The 12,719-nt window shown below is 51.8% G+C and overlaps 1 protein-coding gene across 2 annotated transcripts in view; it reads right to left on the bottom strand.

The window, feature by feature from the left end:
- Positions 1 to 1,076: 1,076 nt before the first annotated feature.
- Positions 1,077 to 12,719, bottom strand: part of ACSF2 (acyl-CoA synthetase family member 2) — a 37,195-nt gene continuing 25,552 nt past the window's right edge. The window contains exons 11-16 of one of the 2 annotated variants that reach the window (XM_032706939.1): positions 3,848 to 3,955; positions 3,576 to 3,727; positions 3,001 to 3,142; positions 1,624 to 1,734; positions 1,381 to 1,449; positions 1,077 to 1,286 (exon numbers count right to left, since the gene is read on the bottom strand). In XM_032706939.1, the coding sequence (XP_032562830.1) occupies positions 1,236 to 1,286; positions 1,381 to 1,449; positions 1,624 to 1,734; positions 3,001 to 3,142; positions 3,576 to 3,727; positions 3,848 to 3,955 (633 nt within the window). In that variant the 3' untranslated portion in view covers positions 1,077 to 1,235. The remainder of the gene's footprint in view (positions 1,287 to 1,380; positions 1,450 to 1,623; positions 1,735 to 3,000; positions 3,143 to 3,575; positions 3,728 to 3,847; positions 3,956 to 12,719) is intronic. The other variant, XM_032706940.1, reaches the window with a different exon arrangement.

The raw sequence follows: 12,719 nt of genomic DNA, 5'->3' as shown, positions 1-12,719 counted from the left end.
TCATAGAGGTAACAGTTCCTCCCTCAGAAAGGAATGTTACAAGAGTCCTAAAACCAGGGGAGGGAGGAGACCTGAGTGAAATGTGGAGGATCAGTGCTGACACCAGCCCCACGAGCAGTTTGGGATCAGGGGAGGAACTTGCTGGAAAGACACTGAATAGAAAGGGTCTGACACAAATCATCCATGCTTTTTTCTTTCAGGTAGCAGATACGAGCAGTGGACTTGTCCACTCGGTCTGCTTCCATGGGTAGAGCCCACAGTCCAGCTGGGAGATCAAGGACTGAGACCTCGCTGAGGCTTCCCCCTCTCTCCCTGCTGCATCATTTCCCTCCACCCACCAGAAGAAGCTGCAGCACGGAGGAGGCCCAACCTTAGCCCTGCTCGGGAAGGAAGCAGGAGGGAGACAGCCTTGGCGAGAGTTGTCAGCAACACTATCTGCTTTCCAGTTGGAGTGGGACACTTCTGCTGGCAAGGAAGAGGAGCTCTGCTCTTCCCCTTCTCGCAGGAGTGTTTCATGGTTGGGAGGTACCAAATAACTCCCGTAAAATGCTGTCCCAGGTGTGCTGTGCTTCGCACCGCCAACAGGACAGGAATTTTGGTATTTCTGCAAAAACCTTACTGTCTGTCTTGCCCAAAACAACAAAATAAACCACGCCAAGTCTACTTCGGAGAATTTTTTTGGGGTGGAAACACCTGGGGGAGGTGTGGGAACAGGGTAAACTTTTCCAGCCAGCTTTAGGGAGCCCCTTCCCATGCAAAGTTTCATTCTCTGAACCCCCTGCCCCTCATTTCAAGTTCAGTAGCTGTTATGTGACCCAGGAGTCTCACAACACCCAAGCAGAGAAGGCATCACCTACCCTGGGAAGCCAAACCAGGGTGTTAGGACTTAAAAAAATGTCAGTGAAATACCTACTAGCATCTGTTCAACTCCTCTGAAATGGCTGCAGCCAAACTGCTCAGAGACACACAAGATTTTTAAATCTTCATAAGGTCTTTCAGTAACCGGACAGAATTCCAGAAATAAGCATCCCTTCCTCACACCACAGTATTTGTCCTGGTAAAGAAACAAACCCAACTGGGAAAAAAAGGCGCTCTGTTTTATTGACTAAAAGTGCCATCAGCCTGATGTCAGGGAGGGAAGGTCTCCACTGTGTAGCAGGCACAGGTGAAAAGCAGACTGAGAGCTGCTGGTCCTCCAGTTGATTTATCCCAGTTTTTGCTCTGCCTTCCCAATCTCAGAGCTGAAGGAGCTTCTCCATTTGCTCCCTCAACTTGTATTTCTGAATCTGGAATAACGTGCAGAGAGGAGGAGGAAGAGAGACTCAGGCAGCAGCTGGGACAGGAGGCCAGAGCTCCTCCCCTGCCCCCGTCCCCTCTTACCTTGCCTGAGACAGTGAGTGGGTACTGGCTCACGAACACAAAATAACGTGGGATCTTGAAATGGGAAATCTAGGAAGAGAAAAACAATGGCTACACAACCCCCCCAGGAACAGCACAGCCAGCCCAGCTGGCACTGTCAGGGCTGGGTCCCCCAATGCTCTAAATCCATGGGTTTTCATCTGCCAGTCCCCAGCAGCCACTGGGTGTACTGGTCTGTCAGGGAACTGAGAATGGGAGACCCACCTTCCCTTTGCAGAAAGCCTTCATCTCTTCCTCAGTGCAGTCCTGCCCAGCCCTCAGTCGGATGCAGGCACAGACCTCTTCTCCCATCCTCGAATCCTTCACACCAACCACCTGGTTGGGACAGACGGACAGTGTGACCTCTGGGGACAGCCCTGTCCTCTGGCAGGGTCCATGTGCTGGCCCACACCACTGGATGCTGGAATCATGGTGTGGGGCTGTGTAAAGGCAGTTTGAGCTGCTTGACCATCCCACTGGGGCTTTCTACACAACATCAAGCTCTCCCAGAAGGAGTTCCCAACCATTTGCCAGAGGAAAGGTGGCAGAGCAAGCTGAGCACCTGGATGCCAGCACCTTCCTCCTCTGGTTTTGCAAAGTGACTGGAGCGGGGGCTGAGTCAGACCAGACCAGCTCATCGTGCTATGACATGGACCTGTTGTCCCTCTGCTTCCCGAAAAATGGGGCAAGAGGTTTCACAACCAACGGAGAGACTTGGTAGACTGCCATGAGTGCTTTGGGATCTCCAGATGGAGTGGCAGGGGAGGGATGAAGTCGAATTAAAGGATTATTTGAAACCCTTATAATAGCAGATCTTAGTGGACCCCCGCCCGTGACACCAGGAGATGGGCTTCCCAAGCCTGAGCTCTCTCCAAAGTTTGCTCACACTATTCCACAACAATCCTACTGTCATTCCCCGCCTTGAACCGGTATCTCAAAATCCTAGAGACACGTCGATCCTTTTGAGTCCAGAGCAGTAACAGAAAGCCCTAGAAACCACATAAACAGGGCTGGTTTGCAACCCATCTGCACTGGGACTGTTCCAAGGAGAGATGCTTGCCTGGCACAGGCACAACACTGACTAAATAACCAGTTTATTTATGGGGAAACTTGTCTGGCACAAAACCTGGAGGAGAACAATCGCAGCAGACTGGGAGCAGCTGCTCAGTGCTGCAAATCATTGCTGTCTTGAGAAGGGGTGAAACAAAGTCTCACTCCTCATCTCCAGGGACTCATTGGAGCAGTCTTTTTGGATGTCAGAGTTGAGTAATTACTAGTAAAAACTGTCCTTCCAGACTGCTTTCCAAGTAAGAATTTCAGAGGGAGCTAAGTGGACAGGCAGTTTAAAACTGAAGAATGACAGGCTTGCAGATGTGCAGCTGATGCACAAGGGGATTGCCCAAATCGATGTGCCCCACTTCAGGAGCTCTGCCTGCCCCTCCCATGCCATGAGCCTCTCTCTCCTCCTTGCCAACCAATATTACACAGCAGCTGATGCTGAAAATGGGAAGGCAACCAGGTCCCAGGCAGCAATCTGAGAATCTCTGTGTACAGGTTTCCCAAAAAACATCTGCTCACCTACGTCACCTCCCTCCCACTCACCTGGGCCTCCTCAACCTTGGGATGGGTGTGGAGAAACTGCTCAAGTTCTGCTGGGTAGATGTTCTCTCCACCACGAATAATCATGTCCTTGCAGCGGCCTATAATTTTGCAGTAGCCATGCTCATCCAGGCTCCCGAGATCCCTGCAATGACACCACTCTCCAAATCCTGTCCCAGCTGGGTGGAAGAATGGCTGATGCTCCCACCCAGTCAGGTTATCCAGAGGGTAAAGGCTGAGGAGCCACCTGAACACATGAAAGAGATCAGACTTCTGCTTCAGCCACTGGCAGCATCCAGTGGATCAGGGTTTAGGGGGGAGGCAATTCTTGCCCCTGTACTGTACCCCCACAGTCCCTCCATCCACCAGTGGCCAAGTGATGATCCCCTTCTCCAGGGACACTCAGCACCAAGGGCTCTGTGCTAAAAGCTGTTCTGAAGTGTCACAGATAGATCAGAGGGTTAAATTAGGTCAGTTTTCCTTGCTTTGGAAATCCCAGCCAAGCACTCCGATACACACCCATGCACCCCTTTCCAGTGTGGAGAGTCTGGGAGGAGTGGGGCTGTTCCCAGACTCACCCTGTCTTGTACCACCTCTCAGCACTGATCACTTCACTTGTCTTGGCAGGGTCATTCCAGTAGCCCAACATGACGCAGTAGCCACGGATCTGAAGCTCTCCTGGCGTGTTCAGAGGCACAGACTTCCCTGTTTCAGGATCCTCAATTTTTGCCTGAAAGAGAAGAAGGGCTTAGTCAGAGCCCAGTGTGGTGGCATGTCCCAGCTCCTGCACCAGACAGGGAGGTCTGCTGCAGGCAGAGGACCTGGAGTGGGTGGAGAGGGTCATGGTCACCTCTGTGTGGGGGAAGATGTATCCCACTGTCTCAGTTCTCCGGTCCATGCTGTCATTGGGGAACCCCATGAAGGTGACAGGGCTGTTTTCCGTGGTCCCATAAGCAACCTGCAATCACAGGAAGGGAAATGTGTCTCAAGGGGAAAGGGGACCACACAGCTCCAGGCACAGGAAGGAAAAAGCCAGTGATGACTGCAGGGGAGAGTGGGGTGGGAGGAGTCACAAGTCATTCGGGTCACAGGCAAGCCCTGCTCTCCTGGCTGTGGATGGGACTCCACAGACACTCCTGCCAGAGAGTCTTGGAGAAATAGGAGCTAAAGCAGCACTGCACCTGCCCATGGCCTTCCTCACCTCCATGGCAGTGCTCCAGACCCAACCACACTTGGAGTGTCATGTACTTTTGACACCCCAACTACTACTCTTGGAGGAGTTCTCCCTCCTCTTTTTTAACCCTTGTTTCTCCAAGCCCTGTCCTGTTGACTCCACACCATCTCTGCCAGCCCCTGACTTTGCCTCGGTGCCCTTGCAGCCATGGTGCTGAGTTCACCTTGCATCTTCTACAGCTCAGGGCACATAGGACATCACTTTGGAAAAACCCTGGAGCCAGCAGCAGGCTCCTGTGGGAGACGGCTCATCCCACAGCTCAGCTGCTTGCTCCAGATCCTTTTGTGCAGACATCAGCCCCTCCAACCCTCGTAAGGGCATCACGAGGCTGCACAGTGCTCAGCACAGCTGCCCTTACAGACCAAAAGCCTCACAGCAGGACAAAAGCTTCTCGCTGCTAAACCTCCCTCACCGCTAATCCCAACGGCAGGCTCCGAGTCACCTCAGCTGAAGGTCACTTCTCCTCAGAGGAAAATTCCAGCGCTTTATGCCCAGCTCAGTGGCCCACTGAGACAGCAGGAGCCGTGCAGGAGGTGCTCTGGGCAGCTCTGAGCTGCACCAACAGCACCATCGCTGGGATTGCTGCTTCATCTCCAGCTCTCAGGAGCTGCGCTTCTGCAGTGGGACATTCTGGAGCACTGCTCTGGTGTCTCTAATCTGCTCACGGGGTTGTGTGCCTTCAGGCAGGGTGACACCACTGATGTCACCCCACTAATGTCACCAGTAGCTGCTTTGCTGGGAGAGCGAGGCTGGGAAAGGGCTGATGCAGGAAGCATTTGCTCCTTTCTCCTCCACGTCTCCAGACTGACCTGTGAGCAGCTCTGACCTGCTGAATCACAAGGCCCAACCATATTCCTACAGCCTTGGCACCCAGATTTTGTCAGTTCCTTCCAAGCAAATGCCTGGGCATGCCAGCATGGTTATGGCTTCTGCATGGTGCTCACCAAGCTCCAGGCACTGAGCCCCAAATTAACAAGGGGCTTTGCAAAGGACTATGATGAAGCATTTGAACAAGCATGGAAATATCCTGAACGAGCTGAACATAACACTGGTATAATGTACAGCCCTGTGTAACAACACTGGAGCACTTGGCACTTTCCGTGGCTCAGGACTGCTGAAGGATCTCACGGTGAGCACAGTTTGTCACAACGGTTGATGCTCTTGTTGACTGCACCCTGGTCAGCGTGAATTCAAGCTGGAGCCTGCTCTTAGCCAGAAATCTGGGGGAGAACGTCCCCAGGATGCTGCAGGGACCATCTGGTGCAAACTGCTCTGCTAGGAGCCTGGCAGCCCCCAGGGAGCGACTGTGAATAGGCTTCTCCTACCAGACACAAGGATATCTTCCCAGTCGGGTGGAAACCCACAGCATCTCATGCTCAGACAGGATTTCTCTCCCACCCACTAATACGAGTCCTGTGGCTGGATCAAATGACTGATGAGACACAAATCCAAGACCTTAAAAACACTTATTAAAAATCCCAGCGCCTTTGTTTTTTTGTTTTACTCTGCTGGATGAATTGCAGTGTTGGTCCCAGGATCCCAGCCAAGCCCTGAGTCAACCCTTGCTGCCTTTCCGGGTCGCTCCAGCAGTTTAATTGGACACAGGAGCAGGCAGCTCCCTGGCAGGATGATGCTGCAAGTGCCGTGGCTCACCAGGTTCCTCCAGATGCCTGGCACTGTGCCGTGCATGCCAAGCACTGGCTGTCACTGCCTTGGCTTGTGGCTTGTCCCCATAAACACCCTCATGCCCTCAGGAATGGGATTCCTGATCGGCCCAGAGGGCAACGTGGGTCTGAACCTCCAGCCCCAATCTGCTGCCCCATCCCTGCCTTCCCCTGCCTGCATCAGCACCCTATTCTGCAGCCAGATGTTGCTCCAGATCTTTCCAAGATGTTATTTCTCTCCTGAGACAGTTTTCCCCAGCTGTATTCCCAAGATAGAGGCTGGAGCAAACCCTTGTGCCAGCACTGCTGTCCTTCCCAACACACATCTGACACGTGGAGCATCCTCCATCATCTCCGTTGTCAGCAGCAGATGGAACAGCACTTCCACAAAACCCCACGTACCAATTTAAACTTGGAGATATCCATGAAGATTCCTAGGTTTCATGACCCAAAGGGACACTTAGCATCATCTAGTCTTGTCATCGGTGCAATTCAGTCCAGAAAACCTCACCCAATAATTTCAGCATCAGCTCCATAATTTCCACTGGAGCTGTATCTAGTGTCAAAGCAAAGCTTCCCAGAGGCAAGGGTCCAGCTCAGACCCTTGGCTTCCTGAGGAGCTACAAGAGTATAGAATATAATTAACTGTAAAGACCTTTTTTACTGTAGGACCACAAGTGACCTCCCGCTACCCAGATCAGTCCTGCCTTCAGTCATGACAAGGACAGCTCCAAAACAAACGGCTGCCTAACTTGCTCCTACCAACAAGAGATTCATTCTTTGTGAATCCTAAGCCTCTGTCTAAACCAGGAATAAAAAGAACATCTTAGCAGGACTGTGTTTTTTGAGGCACATTTCACAAACATTTCCTGCCAGTGCTGTTTAAACACTGGCCACTGAGGAACAGGCAAAACAGCCTGAAGAGGGAAGTGTCTGAAAATTAAAAATAAAGTGAAAACAATCAGACTCCAGTCTCTTTAGTAAACATTTGGGAGGCAGACTGATCTGGTGGGGACAGTGGGGACTCTGAAGATCCTGGGTTTTTCCCAACTGTGCCGCTTATTTACTGCATAATTTGGAACAAGCCACATTAGCCTTCTGCTCCTTGGTTTTCCCCTGCATTCAACAGCAATAAAAACACCCACTTCCCTCTGTGTTCAGCTGCTGCTGAAAGGCTGTGATGAAAAGGCTGGATCTGGTACTACCAGTACCCAGAGTGGGGTTATCCCAGCAGAAGGTCAGGGGTACAGGAGGGCATGAGGTCCTTGGAGGACACTCACCGTTGGACCTGAGAGATGCTCAGGGAGGATCTTCATGTCCCTCGTCACCACCCTCTGGTTGTGCCACGCTGGAGGATGGTGATGGCAGGGCTTGAACTGCCAAACTAAAACCTACAGAAACTGAGTTTTGCTGGAGACAATATTGGCCTTGGAAAAAAGCAGCAAATTGACCGTGAAATAATAGGGATTTTCAGACTTCAAAGAGGGCGTAATGAACAACAGAAAGCAGGCTGGCAACCCAAGAGATGTGCTCAGGGACCTTGAAGAGGCCCTTTGAACCCCTCTCAGTGTGGATGGATCTAATTATCCCTAAACCCGTGCTGAGTGCGTGTCTGTCTCGGATATCTCCACCAAAGTCAGCCCCAGCCCTTCCCATCACAGCCAGCTCCAAATTGTTCTTAACTGAGCCACGACCTTTCCTCACTCAGCTGCTCACTACCAAGATCACCCTAAACTCTGCTGTCCTCTGGGCACACGTGTCTCCTAGCTTTGGAGATATCCCACCATCCCAAATTGTATTGGAATATTCCTGAACCTTCAGGTCAACTTTGCTGCTGCACAAAACAAAGTCTGATCGCATCCAGCCTGTGTCACACCGAGATTTCATTTCCTTCCCCAGCAACAGAACCATCTTTGTGTCAAAAACGTCAGGACACAAACAAGTAGGTCTTGTAGGACAAACCTCCAACGGTGGCCACCCTGTTGGCATCTCTCTCCATGCAGAGAACTGCCAGACAGTCCCAGTTTGGATGGGGCTTAAAGGAGTTCCCAAAAATACCAGGTGCCCAAAGCACCCTCTTTGTGCTGTGGCACGCAATGGCTTTGCCCCAGGAGGAGACCACTGCAAAAAGGACGACTCAGCTTGCCCAGGCTGAGATTTGCCACTGGGAATGAACCTCCTGTTATTGCCCAGTGAGGACAAGCTGCTCCTCATGGTCTGGAGTTAAAACTGCCTCTCTTCCCAGTAGAAACCTTGAGTGAGGCTTGCAAGTATTTCCCCCATCCTGCCAGCGTTGCAGAAGTGCTGCCCAGTGGTGACCAGCAAAGGCATGAGCAGTTGCTTACTGGTTTATCCACAGCGTGATAAAAGATCTTTGCTGCGGAATTAACTCCATCCTTCCTGGCACTAGTGCCAATGCATTTGGGAAAAGTGGAATTAAAGGGAAAAAGTGAGAGGAAATGTGCAGAGAAAAAGTGTCTTGTGAAGGGAGAAAACCACCATTTTGGGGGTACCTGAATGCTCAAAGCTGTCAGAGAAGGAAACTTAACAAAAATCTAGGGTCAAAGGTAGCATCCCTATGGATTTGGAGAGCTCAGTTCCCAACAGACATGGCTTGAAGCCCAGGATCTTGTTGCCTCCATGCTGCATTTTCAATGTCCTCACAATCCATTCTCACAGCTTCTGCACCTACTGAAACCACCTACTCGCCAGGTCCTCCCCAAAATTGAGGTGGGGTGGGATGGGGAGGCCATGGACAAGCGGGGAAATTGTCACCATGTGGAGCCCATCTTCCATTTTGTGAATAGGTGGGACTCATGGCTCAGGATCATTTGGGAAAGCCAGAAATCTTTGATGGATGTTCCACAAGGGAAGAAGGCTCCGCTCTCCTTCAGAGCCTGCGAGATCTGCAGAGAGGACAAGAGCCCTGGCCAGAGCAGTGGGATGCTAGGGAATGCCTGGTGCCTTGCAGGGTGAACACAGCAGGGCTGGGAGAGCTTCACAGGAGAGGCCAAGAGCATCACTCAGCAGCTGCTGGGATCAGCAGAAGGGAAGGCTGGGTGGACATTACAGGGAGCCAAACTGGCAACAGATTGATGGGTGGAGGCCATGCTACAGTGGAAGAAAACCATCAGAAGGAAGGAGGTGGACCCACCACCACCTCGTCCAGCTCAACAAGCAGCCTGGGCCCCCACACTGCAGTGACAGAGACCCTTCAAGCACATCAAATAGAAATAGTATCTTGAGTCTGAACTCAGAGCCCCAGATGCCACTGTCACTGATGGGACCTTCAAGTACTGCCAGGAAGAGGGGGAAACACGGAGACCCTCTGGGGCTCCCCACTGCCCACCCACCACTGCTCCTCAAACACTGCCTGGAATGTGCTCTGTGCTTGGGACAAACCCCTGGGACACCACAGAGCTTGTGCCTTCTCCCACCCCACTCCCTCCCCAGCACCCAGTGCCAGGCAGAGGCTCCACAAGGGCTGGGGCACCCCATGACACCCCCCAAAGCTGCCTGAGCCCTCACCTCCAGCCAAAACCAAGAAAGGCTGCACCCCAAGGCCAGCTACACTGGTGTCACTTCAAGAAGGTGACTGATAGTGTGCACTGACACACAAAACCACATATGGAATCCCTAAAAGCTACGGAATCAGGCTGAAAAGAGAATGGAATATTTTAACATGGAGCTATCTTGATAAGCCAGAACTGTTAGAACTAACAAAAATAAAGATTAGACATGGAAAAGACCATCTCCAATGCTGCGTCAAAACAGCTCAGACCAGCACCACCAAAGAAACATCCCAAACCTGTATTTATACTGTTTCAAAAACTGTATTTATTTGCTTATCCCACAATGCCTCCAAGAAGGAGAGGAGGGGAGTCCGGCATCTGCAAATCACCAGGAATGTTTGCAGAACTGTTAATCAATTAAGAAAGAGGGGACGGCAGGATAATCCTGCCTCTTCTGCGATGTCCTCGCAGTGCCAGTCCCGGGGGACGTGCGAGGTCGGGGCTGGCCAGGACCCAGCTCCCTGTGGTCTCCCACCGCAGCCCAGGAACACGGACACTGCTCCATTGTCACCTCCAGACTGTGAGCCACCCACGAGTGGGACCCAGGCAGGCTTTTGAGGATCACTGGATGTTTGCTGGCCAGTCGAGGGCTGCAAAACCTGGTGTGGGAAGACCAGAGCCGTCCAGAGAGCAGCTCAAAACACAAACAGCCGGGAGGGAGCCCAGGGGCAAGGTGCCAGCGCTGCAGCAGATGCCAGCCAGCTCCCACCACAGGAATGTGCTCACCAGGGCTTGGAAATAAAATATCAGGGGAAAGAACTTCCTTTTATTCACCATTTGTACCTGGAGAAATGGAGCTGAGGAACAGACGCCTTTTCCCTGCTGCCACCCCACCGTGGCACAAAAAATAACCCAGCATCCACATAACCTCTGCTGCAGGCAGGGACAGCTTCCCACCTCACACCAGCATGGTGGCAGCTAATTCCCAGATTTTCATGAGGAAGCTACAGGTCTCACTGGTGTTCACAGCACATGCATCCCTGCAGGGAGAGGAGAGTGTCCCTGCTCCCCACAATTTGCAGCCTCAGCCAGTAAACAGATAAGGGTTGAAGAAAGGGAATTTTATCCTCAGAGGAAGAAAGAAGAGAAGGAGGCTTGAGCAGTTTAACTTCTGAAAAAGGCCTTGTTCCAGAAATACACGTGGGTAAGGATGTATTTATGGATAGTCTTTTCAAGGCCCTCACCAGCTTTTTGTTCCAATCTGACCCATACTGGTCAGATTTCTGGCCAAAATCTCTGGAGAAGTAGTAAGCTGTTAGCTGGCATTTTTTGCAAGGGGATGAGAAAACCAAGTACCAGACACTCAGGGAGGGAGCACAGATACACTTCCCAGATTCAGTGCTCAGCAGAAACAGGGTGGGTTTTAAATTTCACCCATCAGTTGCTCCTGCACAGAACCACTGGTATGTACCACGGGAATTGTTCATCAGATGATTACAGGTAAAACTAGGGGGGTTGAACCTGCTCAGAGAAAAAAAATAAAATCAATCAGTGGACAGAAGATGATTCCTTAAAGGTGAATTTTTTCCTTTTCCAATCATTCACCCAGCTCCCTGCCTGAGCTTTATGAGCAGCACACAGTCAGGGGCACTCTTAGCCATAGGATCATGGAACAGCAAACTGGAGAGACAAAGAAGGAAAACGCAGAGGGCTCTGTCTACCTCCTCTTTCTCTGTCTCAAAGGTCCTGACCAAGACACTCAAAGAGCTCCTCCAGAGACCAAAGCATGTGCGTGATCATTGTGGTGCCTATTGAATCAGGCACAAGACAAAATACTGCTGTTTTTACCACAGAGGTTTAAGTCCTACAGTAACCAGGAGGTCCCTCCAGCAGGAACCTGGAGCTCCTATGGTCAGACCATCTCTCTGGAGATGGCAGGCTCTTGGTGCTGAGGTTTGCTGCTCAACATTGCACCTGAGGGCTGATGTGGCCTGGTTTGCACCAAGGTTCCACATTACATCATCGTTTGGCCAACACCATCAGTCCCACAGGCTCACCAGAACCACAGTCACACCCCAGAAGCCCATTTTCTCCCCCAAATTAGTCCTGCAATGAAAACACAGCTCAGACTGACAGCTGCTGACCAGAGCAGGGCTGCCAGGCAGTTTGCATAACACGGTCCGGAGCACGCTCGGCGGTGCTGGGCTAATTCCTCACTGCAACAATGGAAAAACCCAGAAATCTTGGTGAATAAGCCAGTCTGTGTCCTAAGTCAGCCCTTGGATTTCCTCCCTTTCTTGAGCCTGTCTCGCCTCTGCACAGGCTCCGCTGGGGCTCTGCAGCCAGCCTCAGGAGCAGAAATCTCAACAAGCTCACAGTTATGTGCTCGGCTCTCAGCTGCCTGCTGCAGCCAGGAACTGGCTGGAAATCAGTTCAAAATGTTCCAGTTCCAAACCCCACCCCACAGCCCCTGGATCTCTCTCTTCACACTCACAGCAGCAGGCGCTAGAGCTTTTAACTACTTTGCTTTAGCCTTCTCTATTGGGAGAGCAGAGGACATCCCCTGCGTTGTTAATTCATCTTTGCCACTGCTACCCCAAGACAGAAGCCAATCCCAGTCCCAGCTCCAGCTGTGATTTCTTTGCTCTGCCAGCTCTCCATCCCTTTACCAATGCCCTTTCCCTGTCCCCTTTCCCTGTCCACAGCTCTTGACAGCCACAGGCATTACCACCCACCTCATCCAAGCCAGGCATGCAGCAGGACACCCCTGCATGGCATTTCAGACCCACCAGCCATTGTCACACCACTTCCCTGCCGGCTCTGCTGCTGCCCCATCCCTTGTTGTAAGGCATCAGCCACTCACACAGGTGTCCTGATTGTGACCATGGTTGTGTCACGCTCAACTGCTCACAAGACACAGTAGAAATTAAGACTGTCTCTGTGGTCCCTTTCTTGGCCAACTCCTCAGTGCAGTCTTCAACCACAGTTTTGCATTACAAGAGCAACTGCAGCACTGTTGGCCTTTGGCATGACCCCATATCACTCTCATCTTCTCCCATCCCTGGAAAACTCCTTTTGAATCAGTGAGACAAGACCCCCCCACACCAAAACCCTTCCTCTGTGAGAACAGGCCAAGGTGCTTCTCCCCAAACCAGCTGAGGCTAAACAGAACTCAGGAGCCTGCTGAAAGCTCCAGCTTGAGGTGGCTGTGGAACACAGCAGTGCTCCCTGCTATGCTGTTCAACCAAAACAGGTTGTTGTCCACCCACTGGTGAAACTGGACCCCGCTTGGCTCAGCAGGGACCAGGGAAG

This window comes from Chiroxiphia lanceolata, chromosome 19 (genome assembly GCF_009829145.1).
Source record: "Chiroxiphia lanceolata isolate bChiLan1 chromosome 19, bChiLan1.pri, whole genome shotgun sequence".
NCBI lineage: Eukaryota > Metazoa > Chordata > Aves > Passeriformes > Pipridae > Chiroxiphia > Chiroxiphia lanceolata.
This window is presented reverse-complemented; position numbering and strand designations above follow the sequence as displayed.